The sequence below is a fragment of the Saccopteryx leptura genome, chromosome 2, assembly GCF_036850995.1.
Source record: "Saccopteryx leptura isolate mSacLep1 chromosome 2, mSacLep1_pri_phased_curated, whole genome shotgun sequence".
NCBI lineage: Eukaryota > Metazoa > Chordata > Mammalia > Chiroptera > Emballonuridae > Saccopteryx > Saccopteryx leptura.
Window position 1 is genome coordinate 10344969 of NC_089504.1, and position 27165 is coordinate 10372133.

At 45.9% G+C, this 27165-nt stretch overlaps 2 protein-coding genes across 5 annotated transcripts in view; one reads left to right on the top strand and one right to left on the bottom strand.

Moving 5' to 3' along the window:
- Window positions 1-430: 430 nt before the first annotated feature.
- Window positions 431-24731, bottom strand: RABEPK (Rab9 effector protein with kelch motifs). Of its 4 annotated transcripts, none has more exons than XM_066367177.1 (8): window positions 24604-24731; window positions 17770-17828; window positions 14169-14326; window positions 11325-11477; window positions 4888-5049; window positions 3234-3383; window positions 1007-1156; window positions 431-744 (listed from the first exon to the last, which is right to left on the bottom strand). In XM_066367177.1, the coding sequence occupies exons 2-8, from the start codon at window positions 17820-17822 to the stop codon at window positions 452-454; spliced, it is 1119 nt and encodes a 372-aa protein (XP_066223274.1). In that variant the 5' UTR covers window positions 17823-17828; window positions 24604-24731; the 3' UTR covers window positions 431-451. The 4 variants fall into 4 exon arrangements, with proteins under 4 accessions (XP_066223274.1, XP_066223273.1, XP_066223277.1 ...); XM_066367176.1 differs by lacking the exon at window positions 24604-24731 and adding an exon at window positions 18977-19011; XM_066367180.1 differs by lacking the exons at window positions 4888-5049; window positions 24604-24731 and adding an exon at window positions 18977-19011.
- Window positions 24732-24904: 173 nt separating this feature from the next.
- Window positions 24905-27165, top strand: part of PPP6C (protein phosphatase 6 catalytic subunit) — a 33334-nt gene continuing 31073 nt past the window's right edge. The window contains exon 1 of the mRNA XM_066367181.1: window positions 24905-25135. Coding sequence (XP_066223278.1) covers window positions 25061-25135 — 75 coding nt within the window. The 5' untranslated portion in view covers window positions 24905-25060. The remainder of the gene's footprint in view (window positions 25136-27165) is intronic.

A 27165-nucleotide genomic window follows, 5' to 3' on the forward strand; every position in this document is an offset into this window, starting at 1 on the left:
CAAGTTGAAATAAGCAATCCCTAGTGCCTTGTGAGTACTTGGGAAAGACAAGGACCAGTTTTCCCTGACCCCACTGGTTCTCGCAACCAAATGCCAATAGTCTGCACCTCTTTGAGGAGCAGCTACTGAAGATTAAAGACACTTGAACCTGTAAATGTGCACTCCGCTATTTCTAGTTTACATTGTATCTAGCAATCAAGATCCTTCAACATTTTTGTTCTGTGATTAGTATCTTTAGCCACCAGTCTCACCTAGGTTGTACTGCTGGCAAAACCCTTTATATAATAGAGGTTTCTGCACCGGGCTATCTAGTTCCTCACCTGCCAAAGCGGAAAAGAGCAAGAGGGTTGCATAGGACAGAAAATATTTTGGAGGTATAAAATAGCTAAGGTTTCACTTAACTTTTCTCAAAGTAATTGTTATTTAAAAGTAACAAAAAATGTGGGTTTTATTAGTCAACTATAGTCACAATACAGTCATCATAGATTTCCCCTTCTGTATTCATCCCACCAAACACAAAACAGAGCAGTGAGTCAGCCTGACTTTCCTCATGTGAGTCACCACCTGGGGTCACCCCTGTGTCAGTGGAACCCCGTTTCTCAGCATCACAGCCTCGAGTGACGGGATTTGAATCTTCTTCCTCCGAAGTGCACATCACTGGCCATGGAATGATACACATGGAGTGGTCCAATCGTCCAGGGGGTATGAAAGTATCAAATTTAAGTAAGGTCCAATGCTGCTTTTCTATATTAGGGGGAAGAAACAAAGGCTTTGTGTTAAGAAATGACCAGAAATGCTCAGTGATTGGCCCTATAACCTGAGCCCTAAAAGAAATAGAAAATAAAAGGAACAACAAAACTAACGGCAGTGTTACTGCCCTGGTGGTTTTCATTCCCTTAGATTTAGATTTAGATGTGGGGGGACCAAGCTGAAAAACCAAAGCACTGTGGTACTGGTGCAAAAAGTCACATTTGTTTATCAAGACCCCCAGGGAACACCTGCTCACCTATGTGATACTGGTACATGGTGTCCAGTGCTTCTGTGGGAGTCATCCCTCCAAAGACATATAGGTGTTTCCCCACAGCCACAGCTGAGTGGGCAGCACAGCCTGGTGGAGCTGTCCCTGTGGGGCTTAGTTTCTGCCACTTCATGTCACCTACCAAGAGAAAGTGGGTACAACATGGGCTAGAACGTGCTTTCAAACCTATCAGACTCCTGCAGTTCACAAATGAATCACTGAATGTCACTAACTAGGAGCTCTGAGAGGTAATAAAGCAAGGTTTACTGTGCATAAAAATTACTTGGGCCTGACCAGGTGGTGGCGCAGTGGATAGAGCGTCGGACTGGGATGCGGAGGACCCAAGTTCGAGACCCTGAGGTGGCCAGCTTGAGCGCAGGCTCATCTGGTTTGAGCAAAGCTCAACAGCTTAGACCCAAGGTCGCTGGCTTGAGCAAGGGGTTACTCAGTCTGCTGTAGCCCCCCAGTCAAGGCACATATGCATCTCTCTCCACTCCTATCTATCCCTCTCTGTGACTGTCTCTGTAAAAATAAATAAATAAATAAAAATTGGGGTGAGCTTAATTCTCATAACAGCCCTATGAAATTGCAATTGCTTCTGCCTACCGTCCTTTTTACAGCTAAGGAAACAGGATTAGAGAGGAAAGAGACCTACCTGTCTGAGATCCCACAGCTAGCAAGTGGCAGAGCTAGAACTGTACTCTGGTCTGATTCCAAAACCTGTATTCTCTATGCTGTAACTTGCTGCCTCAGCACCTACTCCCAACCTATTTCTGCAGGGATATTTGCATCTTTCAAATAAGCATTTAAATGAGGCAAGATATCAACTGGATTTTAGTTTAAGAGAGCTACCCGGACAGGAAAGTAGGAAAAAGAGCCAGGAAGTAGTTCCTCAGCACAAGAGAAAAGGTCTTTCTTTTTAAAAATAAGTATTCAAACCTCTTTTGACTGCCCGCAAGAAATACTTCTGTGAAGGTATTTTCTGTCTGTCAATTCATGGCAGGGGTCCAGAATTGGAAGAGAGAATCACCCCGTCCAGCCAAAATTCTAGCCAATGCAGTAATCCCAGCCAGTGTCACCAAGCCAAGCCAGAGAACCCATTGTTTGCCAAGGTAGCTGGATACACTGCACAGCAGTCCTAATGCCTTCTGCTCAGTGTTTTAATCCTTGTAGTCGGGACCAACCCAGAACATGTTCATCTGTTTGTCCATCCACCCCTTCCCAGGTATGCACTCATCACCCAGATACCACCAGACGCCGTGTTAAGTGCTAGAAATACGATGGGGAACACAAGAGACAGGCCTGCTCTAAGGGAGCTCACATTCCGAAAGAATGGCCCAGAATGAGTCAAGGCTCTCGAGGGCATATCAGCCCTTTAGACACTTTAAGACAATTCTCACGTTCTTCCTTACACATTCTTCCCAGTGTTTTTTTTTTTTAAGTATTTAGCATGACAGTTCTGGTTGCCAACCTCCAGACACATTCTAGAAATTGTCCATGCTTCTCATGGGCATGGGTGGGGTTAATGGCTAATGCCTGAAAGAAATCCAGTTGGGGAACACAAAGTAAAATTAATTCTAATAGGAAAGCAGGGTCATTGGAAGGTTAAGAGATAATTAATAGCTAGGTATATAGCAAATGTTCAGGAAATGATTGGTCTTACTGTTATTATTTATTATTAATAATATTCAGGCAGCCCTGGCCGGTTGGCTCAGTGGTAGAGCGTTGGCCTGGTGTGCAGGAGTCCCGGGTTCGATTCCCGGCCAGGGCACACAGGAGAAGCACCCATCTGTTTCTCCACCCCTCCCCCTCTCCTTCCTCTCTGTCTCTCTCTTCCCCTCCCGCAGCCAAGGCTCCACTGGAGCAAAGTTGGCCCGGGCGCTGAGGATGGCTCTGTGGCCTCTGCCTCAGGCGCTAGAATGGCTCTGATTGCAGCAGAACGACGCCCCCAGATGGGCACAGCATCGCCCCCTGGTGGGCATGCCGGGTGGATCCTGGTCGGGCGCATGTGGGAAGTCTGTCTAACTGCCTCCCCGTTTCCAGCTTCGGAAAAATACAAAAATAAAAATAAAAAAAAATAGTATTCAGGCAGAATCTAGTGAAGGTTCTGCTGGCTGGTCAAGTTACCCACACCTATAATCAAGCCTATATTCTATCAAAACACATTTTATGTACCTTGAAGCAGACAAGCCCCCATGCCCTGTACCCTACTTACTTATATCAATGCAATGAAGATCATCATAGAAGTTGTCCCCTGCCAAGCCTCCATGGATGAAGAGCTTTGTCCCTGCTGCCACCATGACATGACCGTGCCGAGGGGATGGAGGTTTTCCAAGTGTCTCTGGCTGTGACCAAGTCAGAGTGTCTAGAAAAGTAAATTCATTGATATCAGATGACAAAGCTATGAAGCAAAAACACAAGAAATACACCCAGTGAGCAGAGATGCTCCAAGTAGGAAATGACCTCAAGGTCATTCACTCCAACTCACCAACTCAATCCGGGCTTCCCTGTCTCTATAGCCTCTGCTGCCTCTTTTGGACAATTCCAAGGCCAGAGACTTCACAACCTAACATGCCTGTCCCTCTACTGGGCATTAGGAAATCATTCCTTGATTTGATTTATAAAGACCTCCCTTGAGCTTCAACCTAGACCTGCCAGAGACTTAGAAAGAACAGGTCTGCTTCTTCTATGGCAGGCTTTCAGAGTGTTCTTTTTTAAGACAATATCCTTAAATAGGCACTGTTGCTACTTCTATTTACAGATCAACAAACTAAAGCCTAGAGCAGTGGTAGTCAACCTGGTCCCTACCGCCCACTAGTGGGCTTCCAGCTTTCATAGTGGGTGGTAGCAGAGCAACCAAAGTATAAATAAAAAGATTTAACTATAGTAAGTTGTTTTATAAAGATTTATTCTGCCAAACTTAGCAAAAATCTGACATAAAGTACTTGGTAAGTAATTATTATTATATGCTTTAACTTCCTGTAACTGCTTTATAAATTTTATAAAGTTACTTCCCTACTTTATAAATCACCATTACTGTGGAACCGGTGGGTGGTTAGAAAATTTTACTACTGACAGAGATACAAAAGTGGGCGGTAGGTATAAAAAGGTTGACTACCCCTGGCCTAGAGAGATTAAGCAAGTAGGCTAAAGTAACGCAGAAAAGTGTATGTCAGATCTGGTCCTGTGTCTAGGTCAAATGGCTTCAGCCACTAAGATCTATCCTTGCCTCTGCAAAAGTAAGCTGCAGAATGTTATTTATAATTTGATTTCATGTATGTGTTTTTTCAATTTAATTTCAAACTTCATACATATTCATAATACATTATATGTATGATGTATAATGCACAGGAAAGTGTGGAAGGAAAAATTAAGAACTGCCAACTATGTTCACCTCTGTCTGGGGAGTGGGAAAGAAAGATTAAAGGAGAAACTTTTATTTATTTATTTAAAAAGATTTTTTAAAAAAACTTATTGATTTTATGGGGGGGGGGAGAAGTATCAACTCCTAGTTGCTTCACTTTAGTTGTTCATTGATTGCTTGTATGTGCCTTGACCAGACAAGCCCAGGGTTCTGAACCAGTGACCTCAGTATTCCAGGTTAACTCTTTATCCACTGTGCCACCACAGGTCAGGCGGAACTATTATTTTTTACTTTATAAACAATATTGTTCAAATTTTTTAAATTGATCATTTATACTCTTTTAAATGCAAATTTGGCTGTGGGAAGAAGATACCAATTTAGGGTCATACTGAAGAAGTCTAGAAGTGAGATATGCTGCCAGGATGTCATTTTCTAACCTCTGCTTCCTATCAGGTAAGCTGTGGACCAGGTAAGTGTCAGTCCCGAGATGCCCACCCATCCATACTTGCGTCAAACACATGAAGCTTCACATCTTGCACGGGCTGGGCACCTCTCTCTCCGCCCCCAAAGACATATAGCCGGTTTCCAATGGCTGCCGATGATGTGTGGAATGTTCTTGGGGATGGTGGGGGGGTGGTTGTCTCTGCTGTGGTCCAAGTCTTGGTTTCTGGCCCAGAGAGAAGGAAGGCATTTAAAATACCCAAACTGCCTGACCAGGTGGTGGCGTAGTGGATAGAGAGCGTCGGACTGGGATGCGGAAGGACCCAGGTTCAAGACCCTGAGGTCGCCAGCTTGAGTGTGGGCTCATCTGGTTTGGGCAAAGCTCACCAGCTTGGACCCAAGGTTGCTGGCTTGAGCAAGGGGTTACTCGGTCTGCAGAAGGCCCACGGTCAAGGCACATATGAGAGGGCAATCAATGAACAACTGGGGTGTCGCGGTGAAAGGCTGATGATTGATGCTTCTCTTCCCTCTCTGTTCCTGTCTGTCCCTATCTATCCCTCTCTCTGACTCTCTCTCTGCCTCTGTAAAAATAAATAAATAAATAAATAAATAATAACAAATAAAATACCCAGACTGGGCCCTGGCCGGTTAGCTCAGTGGCAGAGCGTTGGCCTGGCGTGCAGGAGTCCTGGGTTCGATTCCCGGCCAGGGCACACAGGAGAAGCGCCCATCTGCTTCTCCACCCCTCCCCCTCTCCTTCCCCTCTGTCTCTTTCTTCCCTTCCCGCAGCCAAGGCTCCATTGGAGCAAAAGTTTGCCCGGGCGCTGAGGATGGCTCTGTGGCCTATGCCTCAGGCGCTAGAATGGCTCTAATTGCAGCAGAGCAACGCCCCGGATGGGCAGAGCATCATCCCCTGGTGGACGTGCCGGGTGGATCCCGGTCGGGCGCATGCGGGAGTCTGTCCGACTGCCTCCCCGTTTCCAACTTCAGAAAAATGCAAAAAAAAAAAAAAAAAAAAAACCCAGACTGAGGGGCCTCTGACCCTGACTCTGGGGCTGGGCAGGGTCACCTTCCAAACCTCAAATCCCAAGTAGGACGGCGTAGGTCAAGGCAGTGATCCCATGCTACCAAAGTCAAGGATGGGTAGGGGGTGATTCTTAGAATTTGCCTAGATAGACCCAAATACCCGAGACTGAAAAGCTACAAATTTTATAAAAATTGATGCATTAATTGAGCACCTTTCTTGTGCAGAATCATTGCCCTGAGCACTCTGCCACCCCCACTCTCCTCACTCAACCCTGAGAGGTTTGCAGAAAGTGTCTCCACTTAGCAGTCCAGGGAACTGAAGTTCAGAAAACTTAAATCTTCCCTCCAGGTCACAGCTTGTTAGTAGCAGAGTAGGGATTTGAACAAGTCTTGACAGATATGTATGTCAAGACTCCCATACTCTCTCTACCATAACACAACAGGAATTATTTCTTGCCTAGCAAATTCTGTGCCTTTTGTAAAAGTCTTCATTCAATATACAAAGCTGGCCTGACCAGGTGGTGGCGCAGTGGATAGAGCGTCAGACTGGGATGCGGAGGACCCAGGTTCGAGACCCTGAGGTTGCCAGCTTAAGCACGGCTTCATCTGGTCTGAGCAAAGCTCACCAGCTTGGACCCAAGGTCGCTGGCTCAAGCAAGGGGTTACTCGGTCTGCTGAAGGCCCACGGTCAAGGCACATATGAGAAAGCAATCAATGAACAACTAAGGTGTCACAACGAAAAACTGATGATTGATGCTTCTCATCTCTCTCCGTTTCTGTCTGTCTGTCCCTGTCTATCCCTCTTTCTGACTCTCTCTGTATCTCTGTAAAATGAAAAAAAAAAAGAAAAAAAATATACAAAGTCGCCTATGACACATTTGTAATATGCATGGGGCTCAGACAGGAACCTGGAGACCACACAAATCTCAGCCTATAACCACAGCCAAATGCAATTGTCTCTAGAACTACAGATCTTGGGGACCTTTTGGATACTGGGGAGAGTTAGATGGTCCACAACCTCCAGGATTAGAAGATCCTGGGATTGTGTTGCTGCAACAGTGCCAACACAAATAATCACAAAGGAATCCTGAGCCATTTGACAGACTTCCCTTGGCAACAAAAGCAACTAATGATTCACTTTCATTTGTCATATGCCTTGGGCACAGTATCAAATTATACTTTCTAGGAGAGAAAAAGGATCTGGAGGAAAATCAATTCCTTTGATATAGACTTTCAAAATTCTCAGTGTATTTTTTTGTTTTGTTTTGTTTTTATAACTGAAACAGAGAGAGAGTTAGAGAGAGGGATAGATAGGGACAGACAGACAAGAACAGAGAGAGATGAGAAGCATCAATCATTAGTTTTTCGTTGCGACACCTTAGTTGTTCATTGATTACTTTTTCATATGTGCCTTGACCGTGGGGCTACAGCAGACCCAGTAACCCCTTGCTCAAGCCAGCAACCTTGGGTCCAAGCTGGTGAGCTTTGCTCAAACCAGATGAGCCCGCACTCAAGCTGGCGACCTCGGGGTCTTGAACCTGAGTCCTCCGCATCCCAGTCCGACACTCTAGACACTGTGCCACTGCCTGGTCAGGCTCTCAGTGTATTTTATTGAAATAAATGCTATTATTGAAAATAAAAAGCCAGAGTCCCAGATAGATTTCTATCTGCCAAACTATAGCTACATCAACCATGACAACCATTACTGAGCATTAACCTTATGCCAGATGTTGAGTTAATTTAAATCCTTGCCAAACTTAACAAGGTAGAAACTACTACTATCCAAAAGGGACAGGGAAGACTAGCTATTGTTCAAAATAAATCTCTTGATGGAATTGGACAAGAATTGACTGTCATGTGAAAATATATCCAGGTTACCAGTAGTTAACAAAATGCATATTTGAACAATCAGATACAAGCTGTTTGCCTAAGCAAATTAGTAGTCATTTAAAATTATAAATTCAACATCAGTTGGGAGTAATACAAGCACTGTAGATAAATTGGAAAAATCTTTCTGGATAGCAATTAGGTAGCACATATCAAAAGTCTCAAAGTTCACAGTGTTTCACTTAGTTTTTTAAAATTATTATTTGTGGGTGTGAATTCTAGACAATAATTGAAATACAATCAATGTATTCTGAACAAAGAGGTTCACTGTTTTTTATTTATAACGATAAGAATCTGAAAACAGCCTAAATGTTAAAAAAAAAACCCAGAAGAATTATGGCATTGTCATAAAATGGAGTGTTATGCAGCCATTAAAACTGATGTTAACAAAACACTGTTGCTAATAGGACATCATTTATACAGTAATTATGAAATTAAAAGGAAAAAGATACAATAGGATAGTGGTGAAATAACATGATCTCGGGCTTATAAAGATGCAGAGAAAAGCCTGACCTGTGGTGGCGCAGTGGATAAAGCATTGACCTGGAAATGCTGAGGTCGCCAGTTTGAAACCCTGGGCTTGCCTGGTCAAGGCACATATGGGAGTTGATGCTTCCTGCTCCTCCCCCCTGTCTCTCTCTCCTCTCTCTCTCTCTCTGTCTCTCTCTCTCTGTCTCTCTCTCTCCTCTCTAAAATGAATAAATACAAATTTTAAAAAGAAAAAAAGAGAAAAGAAAAAAAAAAGATGCAGAGAAAAGACAGAAAGTACACAAAAATGTTAATAGCCTTAATGTCATAGGATTGTGGATGGCACTTTTTTTTAATTCAGTGAGAGGAGGGGAGGCAGAGAAAGATTCCTGCATGCACCCCAACCAGAATCCATCTGGCAAGCCCACTAGGAGGCGATGCTCTGCCCATCTGGGGCATTGCTCCGTTGCTCAGCAACTGAGCCTAGCACCTGAGGTGGAGGCCATGGAGTCATCCTCAGCACCTGGGGCCAACTCGCTCCAATTAAGCCACGGCTGCAGAAGGGGAAGAGAGAGAGAAATAGAAAGAGAGAGAGAGAGAAGTAAGGGGGGAGGGGTGAAGAAGCAGATGGGAGCTTCTCCTGTGTGCCTTGACCAGGAATTAAACCAGAACATTCACATGCTAGGCCAACGCTTCACCACTGAGCCAGGGCCTGTGGATGGCTTTTGTCCACTTATTTACATTTTTCAAATATATTTCAATGAATATAAATTATAAAGAGAAAACAACAATATTTTAACTAACAAAAAAGAACAAGTCCAGGTCCTGGCCGGGTAGCTAAGTTGGTTAGAACATTGTCCCAAAACGCTAAGGTTGTGGGTTCAATCCTCGGTCAGGGCACATATAGGAATCAACCAATGAGTGCATAAATAAATGGAACAGCGAATCAATGTTTCTCTCTCCCTCGCTTCCTCTCTCTCTAAAATCAATTGGGGGGAAAAAAAAAGTCCACCTTCCATTGGTGGTTCAACAACATCCACTCAGTAGTGATGTTCCTAAACTACCACCTCTGTGATAGAACTGCCAATAAGACTAGTAGAAAACTTTGCACTTTTTGGCTAACAGAAATATACAAGGAGCTGGCCAGGCGGTGGCACGGTGGATAGAGTGTCGGAATTAAAGAGTGTCGGAGACATGGAAGATCCAGTTCAAAACCCCAAGGTCGCCAGCTTGAGTGTGGGCTCATCTGGTTTGAGCAAAAGCTCACCAGCTAGGACCCAAGGTCGCTGGCTTGAGCAAGGGGTCACTTGCTCTGCTGAAGCCCCCTGGTCAAGGCACATATGAGAAAGCAATCAAGGAACAACTAAGGTGCCACAACAAAGAATTGATGCTTCTCCTCTTTCTCCCTTTCTGTCTGTCTGTCCCTATCTGTCCCTCTCTCTGTCTCTGTCTCTGTCACAAAAAAAGAAAAAGAAATACACAAGGAGGATCTAGGTCAGGCACCACTGGCATTTTAGACCAGATAATTCATTACAAGATATACTGCTCATGCCTGACCTGTGGTGGCACAGTGGATAAAGCGTCGACCTGGAAATGCTGAGGTCTCCGGTTCAAAACCCTGGGCTTGCCTGGTCAAGGCACATATGGGAGTTGATGTTTCCAGCTACTCCCCACTGTCTCTCTCTTCTCTCTATCTATCTATCTATCTATCTATCTATCTATCTATCTCTCCTCTCTAAAATGAATAAGTAAAATAAAAATTTTAAAAGATATACTGCTCACAAATATTAGGGGGTATTTTATTGCTTCATATTTTTGAAATATCCCCTAATTTTTGTGAGCAGTATAATATAGCAGCATCTAATCCACCATTAGATGCCAATAGCAAACAGCCCCCTGACCTCCTGAGTTGAGATAACAAAAATGTTTCCAGGCCCTGGCTGGTTTGCTCAGTGGTAGAGCATCGGCCTGGCATGCAGGAGTCCTGGGTTCAATTCCCGGCCAGGGCACACAGGAGAAGCGCCCATCTGCTTCTCCACCCCTCCCCCTCTCCTTCCTCTCTGTCTCTCTCTTCCCCTCCCACAGCCAAGGCTCCATTGGAGCAAAGTTGGCCCGGGTGCTGAGGATGGCTTTATGGCCTCTGCCTCAGGCACTAGAATGGCTCTGATTGCAACAGAGCAATGCCCCAGATGGGCAGAGCACTGCCCCCTGGTGGGCATGCCGGGTGGATCCCGGTCAGGCACATGCAGGAGTCTGTCTGACTGCCTCCCCATTTCCAACTTCAGAAAAATACACACACACACACACACACACAAAAGTTTCCAGATTTAGCCACATGTCCCCTTGATCTAGGTAACAGGTTCTAGCCTGGCTGAATTACTGAACCCCTAGAGCCTTTAGAAAAGTTGCTTCCCCTGGACCTGAGTTGCTCACCCAACATAGCTGTTCTCTAAATTCTCTTCCAACTTTGGCTTTTAAGAAGCTGATAATTGTAGCCTGACCTGTGGTGGCGCAGTGCATAAAGCGTCAACCCGGAACACTGAGGTCGCTGGTTCGAAACCCTGGGCTTGCCCAGTCAAGGCACATATGGGAGTTGATCCTTCCTGCTCCTCCCCCTTCTCTCTCTCTCTCTCTCTCTCTCCCTTTTCCCTCGTTCTCTCTCTCTCTCTCTCTCTCTCTCTCCTCTCTAAAAATTAAATTAATAAAGTCCTTAAAAAAAAAAGAAGCTGATAATTGTACATGTTACTAGGGAAACAAAATGCAATTCTGTTATTTTCAGATTCGGCTAGAAGTTAAAATTTCTGTTTTCTATGAGGTCAGCAAAGTTCAATAGATAATTCAGAACAATCCAAATGGGTTTTGCTACATGAAATAAAATTGGAATTTAAAATTTTTATTTTATTGATTTAGAGAGAGAGGGAGAGAGAGAGAGAGAAACACTGACTCGCTGCTCCACTTTATTCATGCACCCATTGATTGCCTCCCACATGTGCCCTGGCCCGGGATCAAACCCGCAACCCTGGCACACTGGAATGATGCTCCAACCAAAGCTACCCACCAGGGCAAAATAGGAATTTTATTTATTTATTTAGGTAAGTAAAATAACCTTTGGCTACTTACCAAGATTCAGAACTTGTAGGCAGTTTCGATTTCCTGACTGGTTGGCACCTCCAAACACCCAGATGCTGTGAGGTGTGGAAGAGGGAATGAAGCTGGCATGCTCGTACCGGGGCAAGAGGCCCTCCGAGGCGGCTAAGTCCCACCGGTGTGTCCCTAGAAAACATTTCACTCAGTTTCTAGACTGGGGCTGCCAGCTGCTTTTTTCTCTTTTTGAAAAGTATTTATTGATTGATTTGAGAGACACAGAGAGAGGAAGGGAGAGAGAAGAGGCGTTCATCTTTTTGTTCCACTTAGTTGTGCATTCATTGGTCACCTCCTATATGTGCCCTGACTGGGGATCGAACCCATCTCCCTTTCATTCTGAGGTGACTCTTTAACCAACCGAGTTAAGTGGCCAGGGCCAGGGCTGCCAACTGCTTTGACTGCTTGGCAACTTGGGGGAGGAGAGTGAGGAGAAGAAGTGTCAAGAGCATAAATGAACAGCCATCAGATCGCTTAAAGGTAATCTGGTCAAACTCCAAAAAGTTTTATATTAGACACTTTGGGGACCGTCCACAAACCCTCTCTATGGAAACTGTCCCATTTTCCCAACCACAGGGATGGAACTCAGAAGACCCATTTGTACTGCAACACTTGACTTTCTAGCCTTAAAGACTGATTGTGTCAAAAGTAGTCACTTGACCACAGATGGGCCAATCAAATCCTCCCTCCCAAGAGTTTGGCCTTCAAACAAATTCCTGGACTTAGGTGGCCATCTTTTCCCACAGAGTTCCTAAAACCCTTGGCATTTCCTAAGTGGTGAGACAGGTCAAGGTATGTAACAAGCCCCGGTCAATCACACCTGAGTTTTTGTCAATGAGGTAACTTTTTTTTTTTTTAAATATTTTATTTATTGATTTTTTAGAGAGAGAGGAGTGAGAGAGAGAGACAGAGAGAGAGAGAGAGAAGGGGGAGGAGCAGGAAGCATCAACTCCCATATGTGCCTTGACCAGGCAAGCCCAAGGTTTCGAACCGGTGACCTCAGTGTTCCAGCTCAACGCTTTATCCCACTGCACCACCACAGATCAGGCCTCAATGAGGTAACTTTATGAAAGTATCCAAGGATTAGAGCAGGGGTAGTCAACCTTTTTATACCTACCGCCCACTTTTGTATCTGTTAGTAATAAAATTTTCTAATCACCCACCGGTTCCACAGTAATGGTAATTTATAAAGTAAGGAAGTAATTTTACTTTATAAAATTTATAAAGCAGAGTTACAGCAAGTTAAAGTATATAAGTATATAATAATAATTACTTACCAAATACTTTATGTCAGATTTTCGCTAAGTTTGGAAGAATAAATCTTTATAAAACAACTTACTATAGTTAAATCTATCTTTTTATTTATACTTTGGTTGCTCTGCTACCGCCCACCATGAAAGCTGGAATGCCCACTAGTGGGCAGTAGGGACCAGGTTGACTACCACTGGATTAGAGGGTTGGAACTTTCAGTCCCAGCCCCTGTCCCCATCTCTGGTTGTTCACCTGCACTTCTTACTGACTGGCTCTAAATGAGAGGTTCCCATAACCCCCCTCTCCTTAGGTTCAATTAATTTGCTAGAGCAGATCACAGAACTCAGAGGAACATGTTACTCGATCACCAGTTTATGATAAAAGGACATACCTCAGGAACAGCCAGATGGAAGAGACGCACAGGGCAAGGCATGTGGGAACGGGACTGGCATTTCCATGCCCTCTCCAGGTGTGCCACTCTCCATGTGGTCACTGCCCCGGAAGCTCTCTGAACCCTGTCCTCTTGCGGTTTTATGAAGGCTTCATCACATAGGCATGATTGATTAAATCATTGACCACTGGCAATTGAGTCAAACTCCAGCCCCTCCAGTGCCTCTCCCCTCCCTAGAGGTGGTGGGGGAGGGATGTGGGGAGTATTTTGGGGCTGTGTGGGGAGGTATTACTGAAAGTCCCAACTCTCTAATCATCAGGTTGGGGCTCCTGGTGACTAGCCCACATCCTTAGGTACCAAAAGTTACCTCATCAATATAACAAAAGACACCTTTAGCACTCTCAATGCTTAGAAAATGTCAAGGGCTTTGGGAGCTTTGAGCCAGGAACTGTGGACAAAAATATGTATTTCTTATAAATCAGAAATCTGAAAGATGCATAGTAGCTAGATGATCACAGAGAGAAGATTCTTCCAAGCAGAGGGAACAATAATATGTGCAAAGGTTTGGAGACCCGAGTTTAAGATGTGTTCAAGACTCTGAAGGACACTTGGTGTAGCAAAAGGGGGTTTGGGAGAGCCAAGCAATGAAGTTGGGAAAGGCTTGAAATATAGGAGTGACACGGTCTGTATTTTAGACAGAATTCTCTGGCTAGGTGTGGCAAATGCATTGTAGAGGGGGTAGACTTGGAAGGAGGGAAATCAGAGAGGAGGCTGTTATAATATTTAGTTGAAAGGTATCAGTTTTTGAACTACAGTAGTAGTAGAAAGGGACAGACATGGATGAAGAGAGAACTGTTTAGGATTTCGTGATTCACTGGATACGAGGATAGAAGAGGAAGTGGAGTCACCAATGTTTCCCAGAGAAATACTAGATAAATGAATGGCTGGATGTCCAGGGCTCTATATGAACTCTTTCTCCCAAAACAAGGATGTACTGGTTGGGTGGGTGTGTTCAGGGGTCTGCTGAGACCTTAAGGACGTCTCAGTGATGTTCATTTTCTTAGAGGAAAACCCTGCTGTCTGGTCTGAACTGGTGTTCCTAGGAATGCTCTGGTCATGGCCAAGAGCACAAAGCCCTGCTCTCTGGCTGCGGGCACAGGCTCCGCAGCTGCTGGTCTTACCCAGATCCATGGTGTGCACATCTGAGAAGCTCGTGTTTGGATCTGCTCCCCCAACAATGAAGACCTTCCCTCTCTTGGCATCACCAACTGGGGGTAAATACGAGCAACTGTGGCCAACCCGCGCACATGGGCTCTCTCCAGGGGGGGTCAAGGTATACCTGTCAAAAGAAGGATGTATTCAGGCCTGAGCAGAGAATAAATGCAGCAGTGTGTCCTTTCCACTCCATGAAATATACATAAGAATGAAGGATCTTATACAGACACAGACACTTGAAACTGCATCCATCCCTGACTAATAACAGTAGCCTCCACTTGCACACAAACTTTGAGTTTTCCATTTTGTTATTACTTTCATTTTACATTAACCTAATGGTGATACACAGGGGTAAAATTGTCCCCATCTCATAGACAGGCAGAGAAACGGACACCCAAAAATGTTCTGTGGTGTGTCTGAGGCCAGGATGGTAGTTTTGACCACAGTTTATGAATTCAGACAGACCTAGTTCAAATCCCAGTTCAGGTGCTTTCTAGATGTGTGACCTTTTGGAAGTCACTTAACCTTTCTGAACGGAAGTTTCCTTGTTGTTGTTGTTGTTGTTGTTTTTTTTTAATTTTTATTTTATTTTTTAATTTTTTCCCCCATTTTTCTGAAGCTGGAAACGGGGAGAGACAGTCAGACAGACTCACGCATGCGCCCAACCGGGATCCACCCGACACGCCCACCAGGGGCGACGCTCTGCCCACCAGGGGGCGATGCTCTGCCCATCAGGGCGTCGCTATGTCGTGACCAGAGCCACTCTAGCGCCTGAGGCAGAGGCCACAGAGCCATCCCCAGCGCCTGGGCCATCTTAGCTCCAATGGAGCCTCAGCTGCGGGAGGGGAAGAGAGAGACAGAGAGGAAGGAGAGGGGGAGGGGTGGAGGAGCAGATGGGTGCTTCTCCTGTGTGCCCTGGCCGGGAATTGAACCTGGGACCCCTGCATGCCAGGCCGACGCTCTACCACTGAGCCAACTGGCCAGGGCCTCTGTAGCTGTTTTTAAGGCCTTGTCTTATCTTAACCTCTCTGGCTCCTCCCTCCTTCTTGTACCTCTCCTTAGCTAGCTGCCCCACTCCCTTCCCTTTTGGTTCTCTACCCATTTTTCTGGCTGTTCTTTTTGTTTCGTTTCGTTCTCTGATTCCTTTCCCGCCAGCCTCTTCCTAACCCTCAGCACCCTTGGAGTCTAATTCCTCAGTCTGCATTTGCTTACCTGATCAATTTTACCTGTACCTGGTGGCTTCAGTTACCACTAATCAATATATTCATCAATTGCCTGACCAGGCGGTGGCGCAGTGGATAGAGCGTTGGACTGGGATGCGGAGGACCCATCCGCAGACCCCGAGGTCGACAGCTTGAGCACGGGCTCATCTGGTTTGAGCAAAAGCTCACCAGCTTGAACCCAAGGTCACTGGCTTAAGCAAAGGGTTATTCGGTCTGCTGAAGGCCCACCGTCAAGGCACATATGAGAAAGCAATCAATGAACAACTAAGGTGTTGCAATGAAAAACTAATGATTGGTGCTTCTCATCTCTTTCCATTCCTGCCTGTCTATCCCTCTCTCTCTCTGTCCCTTTGAAAAAAAAAAAAAAAAAAAAAAAAAAAAAAAAATATATATATATATATATATATATATATATATATATATATATATATATATATATATATATATATATTCATCAGTGATTCCCAAAATTTCTATTTCTTTTCCAGGTGTCTCTTCTGATGTCCAGATCACAGATCCCATTACCACCTGAGTAGTTACTAACAATGGACCACGCATACTGCTCACTTCGTTACAACCCTATTTTCACTTAATCTGCCCAAAACCCCTTTGAGGACTGTATTGTTTTCCTTTTTTTTTTAGTTTTCTTTTTTAATTTTTTTGATATTTACTGATTTTTTTTTTTTTCAGACAGCGGGACAGACCGGGACAGACAGACAGGAAGGGAGAGAGATGAGAAGTATCAATTCTTCGTTGTGGCACCTTAGTTGTTCATTGATTGTTTTCTCATCTGTGCCTTGACCAGGGGACTACAGCAGACCGAGTGACTCCTTGCTCGAGCCAGCGACCTTGGGCTCAAGCTGGTAAGCCTTGCTCAAACCAGACGAGCCTGCGCTCAAGCTGGCGACCTTGGGGTCTCGAACCTGGGTCTTCCGTGTCCCAGTCTGACGCTCTATCTACTGTGCCACTGCCTGGTATGCTATATTTACTGACTTTTGTGAGAGCAGAAAGAAAAGAGAGAAAGAGACAGGAACATCGATCTGTTCCTGTATGTGCCCTGACCAGGGATTGAACCAGCACCTTTGTGCTCCGGGACAATGCCCTAACCAACCGAGCTATCTGGCCAGGGCGAGGATAGTACTATTATCATCATATGAGTTTTACAACAGAGGACCCAAGACTTAAAAAGATGAAATAACTTACCTAAGAGCACAAAGCCACCCAGATACATGGTAAACAAGACAAAAAGTTCCTGCCTTCATAGCCCTTACAGACTAGTTGAGAAGAGAAATTTAAGACAGATAATTTTACAAATATCTGTTTCATTTCAATTTCACTCTAAAGGAGTACAAGGAATATAGTACTAGAATATATCATAGGGACACCTTGTCCTGTAAGGTCATAGGGAAGGGGAGCCGTCAGAGAAGGCTTCTTGAAGAAGCACCATTTGAACTGGAATCTGATGTGAGTAGAAGTTAGTTGAACAAAGAGAGGCACGGAAGACGGAGGGAAAGAGTGATCCAGGTAGAGACACCAGCATATACACTTGCTGAGTGGGACTGTGCAAGGCATGTTAAGGAAGAGACAGAGAACAAAGGATGAGTCCAGAGATTTGAGGTTGGAAAGTCAGGCAGGCACAGATCATGCAGGGCCCAGGGGGCCACTTTAAGGACTCTGGTTTTGATCCTAAGACCAATGGGGGAGACACAAGACTTTTAAACTAGGGAATGCCATGATCAGATTTATGTTGCGTAGGAAGCCGAGAGTGGACACAGGAAAGCCAGCTAGAAACTCTCTTCCAAAGTCCTGCAGAAGCACTGCTCCCTCTCTACAGCCTTCTCTGGTCAGCACTGATCACATTTCATCACCATCACCTGCTCCGTCTGTAGCCCTCACTACAGTGAGGCTATTCACCTTTGTATATCCAGCACGTACATGGCAGCTGCCTCTGTCAGGACAGTGTTCGTTGTTGAATGAAAGGCTGACTGAGCAAGCAGCCAAGAAATAGTGAAGCCAGTTTAATCTAAATCTGCTTCCCTGAAAAAAATCTGAAAAATCAGTCACAGCTTGGGGGGAAGACATAGTGTTGAAGTGGAGGATGCCAGATGGTCAGTGCCTTCCTCTTCCTGGTGAATGGATTTAATAAAATCAGCAGCTGCTTCTGATAATTATTGCCCCACTATCTTTCCTCTGAAGACCTTCTCAGACAGTTTGAGTCTAATCACCAGGAACTGCAGATAATTTCATCTTTACCCTTGTTCATAGATGTTTAAATATGTTAGTAAACTACTTATAAATGAAACAAAACTTATGTTTTTCTCTGTCTGAATCCTTCCTTACAGACCATGTTGCTTTCTTGGGCTTGTCTCCAGGCTCCAAGACTGGCAGCAGCTTCATGGTATCCTACATACAAGAAAGAAAGGCACTTTTTAGACATTTACTATTATCTTCTACCCAAAGCACAGAACAAAGTAGGTCCCTTCTCTCTTTAAAACCTTTCCTGTTGATGTACCAATTTCTAGGATCTAATTAATTGGAATACACCTTACCAACTTTTAAATATAAAGTTATATTTGGGAGGCAAATGTAACACAACTTTCCTCACACAATTACAGAAGAGTTGGCTAAAGTTTTCTGTGTACTTGTCATTTTCATGGGAAAGAGCCATAGTTAAAATTTCAGAGGTCCTGTTTATGTTTATCAAAAGATAAAACATTTTAAAAGCCTGAGGAATACTGAAGTGTACAATAAATCTTGGCCTCGTCATCACATTCAAAGCTTTCTGGTCCCAACCTTCTTTCCAGGAACTTACCTCCACAATTTCTTGCTTTATTGATCTTGTTCTTGCTATATTTGTTGGTTCTCTAACATGACAAACTCTTTCATAATTTGCATTCCTGCTGCTTCCCCTCCCTGAAATGTTCCTTCCCTTCCTGTCAACTAGCAAACTCCTAGTCTATCTCTACAGCCCCTTTTGAATGAACCCTCCTCAGAAAAATCTTCACTGATCTGTTGCTTTCCACTTAGCCTCAAATTACTTTCTTCTCCCTCTGAAGGTATCTATTAAACCACCATCATTGCAAGGATCACCCTGAATGTAATTACTTTTGTAAAAGTCTCTAGGCTAGATTGTAGACTAAGTTCCACTAAATTCCAAGAGAACCAGGCCTGATTCCTTCAGAGAACCTACTTATGGGTCTAGGATAGAGCAGAGGGGAGGGATGAGTGAATGAATAAAATGGATGAGATTTCTGAAAGATGAATGGATGTTGCCAACCTTGGCCTAAGTCACGACTGCTGTCCCCAAAGTCTAAAGCTTAGTGGGATACACCTCTCAAGGGCAAGGATATCTCCCCTAGTCCCATCCCTGCGTGGCAACGACAGGAGACAGGAGACAGGGTCGGGAGAGAACAAGCCACCTCCTTTCTGTTAATATGCCGGGACTAGAGCTGGAGGAGGCCCTCCGCATCCGGCCGGGCCCACTCGCCAAGGATAGGGCCGCCCCCGCCCCAGGATCGTGTCCTGTGACCCCCAGCCCCAGACTGAATTACCTGCAGCGGCTTAGGCTAGTCCGGGCTGTGGCCCCGCCCCAATGAGGGCGTGGCTTGAGCCTTCGCTCTTCGCTGGAGCCCGGAAGAGCGAGGCAGCCAACCGCTCCCCTCTTCGCCGCCTGCAGGGTCCGGCCCTCCGGATCGCCCTTAAAGGGGGCGGGTTATAGGTCGTTCCATGCTTTTCTGGGGAGCCAAATGAGCAAGTCGTTTTCGGGGTATACCTGCCCGCGCATCTGCGTTCTCTCTGGTCTCCATAAGTTTTCTGTGGCTTTTCTCAAAAAGAAGAGGTGGCTCACCTGTCTGTTTTAGAGACCCTCACAACAGCTTAGGAAGGAAACACGGGAGCTTTTGAAGTACAGGCCTCTGGTAGCAGAGTGAGAGGAAGAAAGACACACTTCGGATTCAAATGCAGGCTCCAGCACTAACCATCTAAACCGGACATTTGGCTAATTCATTACCTTCTCCAAGCCCTGGTTTCCTTATCTCTACAATGGGAATAGTAACACATACCCCACAGACAGAGCAGTTAAGAGGATTATATGATATAGGTGAAAAGCCAACTTGGTAAATCTTTTAGCTACTTCAAACCGTAATGAAAATTCATTGACAAAATGGATTTTGGGATCTCCAGCTCTCCTCACTGCCGAAGTATCCTATTTCAAACACTGGAGTCTTTGTGAACTCCCATATTAACGGGAAAATCTCCATGGACTGTTTGCCAACGAGGAACCTAGGGGTATTCAGTCATTTTGCTCTCCTTCAGCAAAGAAAACCAAGGTCAGGTTGACTCTGCCATATGTCCATGTGCATCTAGATGGAGATTTCTGCTCATAGCTGCAGAATGCTTTGAAGTTCCCCGTCTCTTGACTAGATCCATTTCAAGGTGCCGTGCTGGAGTTGAATAAAGACAAGAAAAATTGAAGAGGTTTTTGGGCAAAAGAGCAACTAGTTTTGATTTTAGACTAGAAATCACATTTCAAAAAGTGCTGGAAGGCATTTTTTTTTTAAGATTTTATTTATTGATTTTTGAGAGAGGGGAGAGAGACAGAGACAGAAGGGTGGTGGGAGGAATGGGAAGCATCAACTCATAGTAGTTGCTTCTCATGTGTACCTTGACCTGGCAAGCCCAGGGTTTGAATGAGTGACCTCAGCTTTCTAGGTTGACACGCTTTATCCACTGCTCCACCACAGGTCAGGCAATGGAAGGAACTTTTGAGATCTATTTTTATAATGAAAGTCAAGGCCCAGTGAAATTTTCTTTTATTTTTATTTATTCATTTTAAAGAGGAGAGAGAGAGATAGAGAGAGAGAGAGAGAGAAGTTGAGAGGAGCAGGAAGCATCAACTCTCATGTGTGTCTTGACTGGATAAGCCCAGGGTTTCAAACTTGTGACATCAGCATTCCAGGTCAACACTTTATCCACTGTGCCACCACAGGTCAAGCCAAAATTAAAATGATTGGCCCCGGCTGGTTGGCTCAGTGGTAGAGCATCGGCCTGGCGTGCGGAAGTCCCGGGTTTGATTCCCGGCCAGGGCACACAGGAGAAGCGCCCATCTGCTTCTCCACCCCTCCCCGTCTCCTTTCTCTCTGTCTCTCTCTTCCCCTCCGGCAGCCAAGGCTCCATTGGAGCAAAGATGGCCTGGGCGCTGGGGATGGCTCTGTGGCCTCTGCCTCAGGCGCTAGAGTGGCTCTGGTCGCAGCAGAGCGACGCCCCGGATGGTCAGAGTATCGCCCCTTGGTGGGCGTGCCGGGTGGATCCCGGTTGGGCGCATGCGGGAGTCTGTCTGACTGCCTCCCCATTTCCAGATTCAGAAAAATACAAAATAAATAAATAAATAAATAAATAAATAAAATGATTGACATGAATGGCAGAATCAGGGGCCTATATCTCCTGCTTTGTGCAAGGAAGACTAGTAACATATTCCAGTCAGCAAGCCCTGCACACTGTCTCTATAACAAACCATCCTATGTGTTTATTACCACTTCTAAGAGCTCACCCAACAGTTGGGAATGCTTCCCTCTCCCTGCTCTGGAGGCTCCTTGAAGGAGGTGGGTCTGAGGATGGAGCTTGAGGATGGAGCTTCTTACTGCCAGACAGTTTGGTCATGTGAGGACTGCCATCTATTTTCACCTGAAGGGGATACAACCTGCTTTCTTTTCTGTTTTGTTTGTTTGTTTGTTTTTTGTATTTTTCTGAAATTGGAAACTGGGAGGCAGACAGACTCCTGCATGCGCCCGACCGGGATCCACCCGGCATGCCCACCAGGGGGTGATGCTTTGCCCATCTGGGGCGTTGCTCTGTTGCAATCAGAGCCATTCTAGCGCCTGAGGCAGAGGCCAGAGAGCCATCCTCAGCGCCCGGGCCAACTTTGCTCCAGTGGAGCCTCGGCTGCTGGAGGGGAAGAGAGAGACAAAGAGGAAGGAGAGGGGAAGGGGTGGAGAAGCAGATGGGTGCTTCTCCTGTGTGCCCTGGCTGGGAATCGAACCCGGAACTTGAACCCGGGACTCCTGCACACCAGGCCGATGCTCTACCACTGAGCCAACTGGCCAGGGCCAACCTGCTTTCTTTATCAACCTGTTCACTGACTTATCAGTAGGGGAAGCAATGATGCTGGTAACAACTTCCTTCCTAGCACTTGACTTGTCCTCCTTCCCAATTCTGAGAAGGTATGTTGAGGACAAGTCATTCCCTGTCCCTGAGGCTCACAGATGAAAAGTGTACTGCCAGCTTTCCAAATAGGGTGTAAAAAAAAAAAAAATGAAAAAAATGTAGCATCTTTTCACTTGGATTTTTTTTTCTCCAAGAAACTCTGAGTGTATTCTCCCAATATTTTTCCCCTAGAGTCTTTTTTTTTTTTTTTGTATTTTTCTGAAGCTGGAAACGGGGAGAGATAGTCAGACTCCCGCATGCGCCCAACCGGGATCCACCCAGCACGCCCACCAGGGGCGACGCTCTGCCCCGACCAGAGCCACCCCAGCGCCTGGGGCACAAGCCAAGGAGCCATCCCCAGCGCCCGGGCCATCTTTGCTCCAATGGAGCCTCGGCTGCGGGAGGGGAAGAGAGAGACAGAGAGGAAGGAGGGGGGGTGGTGGAGAAGCAAATGGGCGCTTCTCCTATGTGCCCTGGCCGGGAATCGAACCCGGGTCCCCCGCACGCCAGGCCGACGCTCTACCGCTGAGCCAACCGGCCAGGGCCTAGAGTCTTAACTGTTACCTCTTCAGAAAAGCCTTTCTTGCCCACCCAATACTCAGAGCTAACACTCATGTTGCACTGACTCTCTACATTGACATTGTTATTAGCCCTTTCCATACATTAACTCTATTAAGCCTCAGTGCATCCTGACCTGTGGTGGTGCAGTGGATAAAGCGTCGACCTGGAAATGCTGAGGTCGCCGGTTCGAAACCCTGGGCTTGCCCGGTCAAGGCACATATGGGAGTTGATGCTTCCAGCTCCTCCCCCCCTTCTCTCTCTCTGTCTCTCTTTCTCTCCTCTCTAAAATGAATAAATAAAATAAAATTTAAAAGAAAACCTCGCCTGACCAGGCAGTGGCACAGTGGATAGAGCGTCGCACTGGGATGTGGCAGACCCAGGTTCGAGACCCGAGGTCGCCAGCTTGGGCGCGGGCTCATCTGGTTTGAGCAAGGCTCACCTCAAGCAAGGGGTTACTCGGTCTGCTGAAGGCCTGTGGTCAAGGCACATATGAGAGAGCAATCAATGAAAAACTAAGGTGTCGCAACGAAAAACTGATGATTGATGCTTCTCATCTCTCTTCGTTCCTGTCTGTCCCTATCTGTCTCTCTCTCTCTGTCACTGTAAAAATAAATAAATAAATTAAAAAAAACAACCCTCAGTGCAAGCCTATAAGGTAAATAATATTCTTATCATCTGCATATGAGGTAGGCACTGTAATACAACCTCCATATTGTAGCTGAGTAAACTGGTACACAGAAAGGATAAATAACTTTGCTAAAGTCATGGTGAGTAACAGACTTGAACTCTGGCTATCTGGTACTTGCATCGACATGCTTTACCTCCACTATATTGCCAACTCAAAGTAAGCCTTTTCTACTCTGTGTGTGTGTGTGTGCGCGCCTTGACCAAGGATCAAACCTGCAACCTTGGCCTATATAGAGGACCCGCTAATCAACTGAGCTAACTGGCCAGGGTGAACAACAAATATTTATTGACAACCTGCTACTATTGGATTATGTAACAGTCGCCTAACTGGTCTCTCAGTGGCAACCATTGCCTCCTAGTCTCATAAAGCACGGGATCCTTTTAAAATGAGTTAGATCATGTTACTCCTCTGCTCCAAACGCTGCAATAACTTCCTATTATATTAAAAGTAATAATCGGGGGAAAAAAAGAAAATGTTCTTTTCTCTCATCATTCTTATTCCTCGTACCTTACTCCAAACACATTCATCTTCTTGACATTTCCAAGATTCTATATATGCCTTAATCTTAGGGCCTCTGCATCAGCGAGCTCCTCGTTATAACTCCCATCTATAGCTGTATGGCTAACCCCTCCCCCCACCTTTTTATTGGTTCTTTAAAATGCATCACCCTGTCTCCCTCATCTTGCCCCTCCATGCCCAGCACTTACTGCTTTCTGATATACTGTACAGTTACTTATTATTTATTTATCCTCAACCCATAGCTATGGGTTGAGGATAGGGATCTCTATTTTGTTTGCTGAATATCCCAAGTGCCTACAACTCTATCTAGCACATAGTTGGTGTTCAATAAAAGCTGTGACCTAATGTTGAAGGTACCTTAAGTGCCAGATCCTGTTCTGGGCTCTAAGAGCACAATAAAAATTTCCTGTCCTGGTGGGACTCACAATGAGGTTGATTTACACCAGCTAGACCTATGTTCCAATCTAGGCTCCTCCCACCTATTCCCTTTGAGATTAGGGGCAAGTTACTTAACCCCTATGAGTCTTGCTTTTCTACCAGTCGTTATGAGGATTAAACAGAAAAATTGCTTTTATATAACATTTAGCATAAGAAACTATATTATTTCCTTCTCTTCAGGCTGGAAAACCGGTAGCCTGACATCTCTGCCACAGAGGTAGGAAAGATTTTCGCAAGGCCTAGGAAAGGTGTAAGCAGGTTACTATGGCCAGGCTTATCAACTTTTTTTTTTTTTCTGAACGAGGAAAGGGAGAGAGAGAGAGAGAGAGAGAGAGAAAGAGAGTGGCGAGAAGCATCAACTCGTTCTATCTAGTTGTGCACACCAGGCTTACCTAATTTTTTTTTTTTTTTTTTGGCTTACCTAATTTTTGTATTTTTCTGAAGTTGGAAACGGGGAGGCAGACAGACTACCGCATGCGCCCGACCGGGATCCACCCAGCATGCCCACCAGAGGGCGCTGCTCTGTTGCAACCAGAGGCATTCTAGCGCCTGAGGCAGAGGCCATGGAGCCATCATCAGCGCCCGGGCCAACTTTGCTCCAATGGAGCCTGGGCTGCGGGAGAGGAAGATAGAGAGAGAGGAAGGAGAGGGGGAGGGGTGGAGAAGCAGATGGGCGCCTCTCCTGTGTGCCTTGGCCGGGAATCGAACCCGGGACTCCTGCACACCAGGCCGACGCTCTACCACTGAGCCAACCGGCCAGGGTCGGCTTACCTAACTTTTAATTGAAGATGTTCGGGTGAGAGAATGCCTAAATGGGTGGAAGTGAGAAACCAGGGAACGGCTAGGATGACCTATTTCGCCTTTTTGATCGGAAATATCTTGAGTCTGAAGACAAGAAATGGGAGAAAAAAAGAGGAGCATCTGGCCACTATTACTTAAAACTACAAATCCCAGCCCTCCCCGCAGCAGACAACTACGGGTCGCAGCAGATCTCATAGGCTAGACCAAGGGGATCCCCTCGGGGCCTGCAGCTTGACATCAGCAGCAGAAGGCGTGGGGCGTGCTGAGGCAGCGGAGAGACTCGGGTCAAGCTTTACGCCGCTGCGCAGACGCCTCTCTCGGGCCGGACGTGACGTAGAAAGAGTTCCGGCTTCGGCCTCTGCCGCTGCCGCCGCTACTTCAGCTGCCGCCGCCGCCGCCGTAGCCGCCGGGGCTTGTTATTTCTAAAATGGCGCCCCTAGACTTGGACAAGTATGTGGAGATAGCGCGGCTGTGCAAATACCTGCCGGAGAACGACCTGAAGGTGAGCTCGGTCGGGGCGGGAGCGCTGGTGGCGGGGCTCGCCCCTTCCGGCAGTGGGGCGCCCGGCGGCCCGCCCTTCTCCCCGCGGGACCCCCATCGGCATCCCGTCCCGTCACGGCGGAGGGCCTGACGCAGCGCCAGGCGACCCGGTCCGATTGGCGTCGTGCGCAGAACGCCGGAGTCGGAGGCGCCCGAGTCCCCCGAATGCCGTCCCTGTCGGTAGCGGGTCTCCCGAGGGATGTCGCGGCCTCTGCCCCAGGGTTGCCCCTCCTGGCCTTCGGGCTGCGGCAGGGCTCCGAGCCCTAACGAATGTGCCGAGAAGACTCGTCTTCCCTAGCCCGACCCGGTCTCCCGGAGTCCGCGCTGGGATGGGGTCTTCCCTGCAGACGCAGTGACAGGGGCGCGGGGCGGCCGGCGGGTGACAGGAGGTGTCCCCGGCCCGGGGGACGCGGCCCCCGTGTGGTGAGGTTCCGGAGAAGTGGGCGGACGGTGCGCCGGAGCCGCTCGGTGGCGATGGCAGAGCACACCAGGAGACCCTCTTTCCCCACCACTCCTCCCAGTTGCTTTTCAGGAGTGTTGGTTTTCTTCTGCTCAGATTCAGATGTGCATTCCGGTTTCGAGGACGCTGTTGAGCTAATTTAAGTAGATAATTTAGTAGTCCTTCAATAAGTACAAATACTTTCCTGTCCCGTAAGTTGTTCCCCATGATCCTTTAACGCAGGATTGCATTTTCTTGATTTCCTAAAGAAGGTGAGTTGTTTTTTGTTACTTCCGAGTCCAAGTGACAGTAGGTGTATGTGTGAAGTCAAGAATCTGTTTCTGACAAGTCTGTTTTTATGCGTTCGTTAAACCAGTGCTTAGGTGTCTGGCGATGTTGAGCAGTTAGTGTTATTGCCTGTGTTGTTTGTTCAGTTAACTGATTTGCTCTGTGGTAAGTCAGTAAACTGTCAATAGCTTCTGAGTTCTTTTTATTCTTCAAGCTGTGAGTTTAAAGCAGTTTATTTTCTGTCCTTGAATTTTTTTCTCTTAAAGAAGGTATCATTGGTTTTTTTCTTTTGCTGTCTCTTTTGGTGCAGGAAGTTGATATTTAACGTCAGTCAACAAGTATGCAAATGTTGAAAGCCAAAGGAGCTGTTGTGAATGCAGCTTATTTAAACTAATAGGTAAATTATACGTTCTGTATGTAGGGGAGTCATTCTTGGGCATCGTCCCCTTCTAAATGGGACAATTTAATTAAAATGAGGGCAAAGCCAATATTAGTAGAAATGTAGCTTTCATGCTCATCTGAGTCCTTTGTGGCTTCTATCTGCTAAGTGCTGTTTTAGGAAACAAAGGTACAACCAACGTTGGTACCTAGCTCATAGAAAACTAACCAGGTGTCTTTTGGTAGCATGGTTAATCCCATGGGTGAAGTGGTTTTATACATATCAGTAAATCGAGGTGAAATTTCCTGTTCTCTAGCGTATGTAAAGCTGTTTTTAAGTTTTATGTTTATAATTAGTAAAATTTATTATGAAAATGTATCTTGATATTAACTTAAAATTGGATATTAAAATGATTTGGATGGTAATCAGTTGAATTTTCTTTATATATATATATATATTTTTTTTTTACAGAGACAGAGTCAGAGAGAGGGATAGACAGGAACAGACAGACAGGAAGGGAGGGAGATAAGAAACATCAATTCAAAAAAAACAAAAACAAACAAAAAAAGAAACACCAATTCTTTGTTGTGGTTCCTTAGTTCATTGATTTCTCATCAATCAATGTGCCTTGAGGGGTGGGGGGAGCTACAGCAGACCAAGTGACCCCTTGCTCGAGCCAGTGACCTTGGGTTCAAGCTGGTGAGCCTTGCTCAAACCAGATGAGCCTGCAGTCAAGCTGGCGACCTTGGGGTCTCGAACCTGGGTCCTCCACATCCCAGTTCAACGCTCTATCCACTGCGCCACCGCCTGGTCAGGCTGTATCTATTTCTTTGTTGTTTTTTTTTATTTTTTTTTTTTATACAGAGACAGAGAGTCAGAGTGAGGG

Coding starts and splice junctions, on each gene's coding strand:
- RABEPK (XM_066367177.1), bottom strand. CDS start 17,822: ATGAAGCTGCTGCCAGTCTTGGAGCCTGGAGACAAGCCCAAGAAAGCA. Junction 5,050..11,324: donor CCTACAAGTTCTGAATCTTG/GTAAGTAGCCAA, acceptor TCTCTGGGCCAG/AAACCAAGACTTGGACCACA. Junction 745..1,006: donor CATGTACCAGTATCACATAG/GTGAGCAGGTGT, acceptor CCCCTAATATAG/AAAAGCAGCATTGGACCTTA.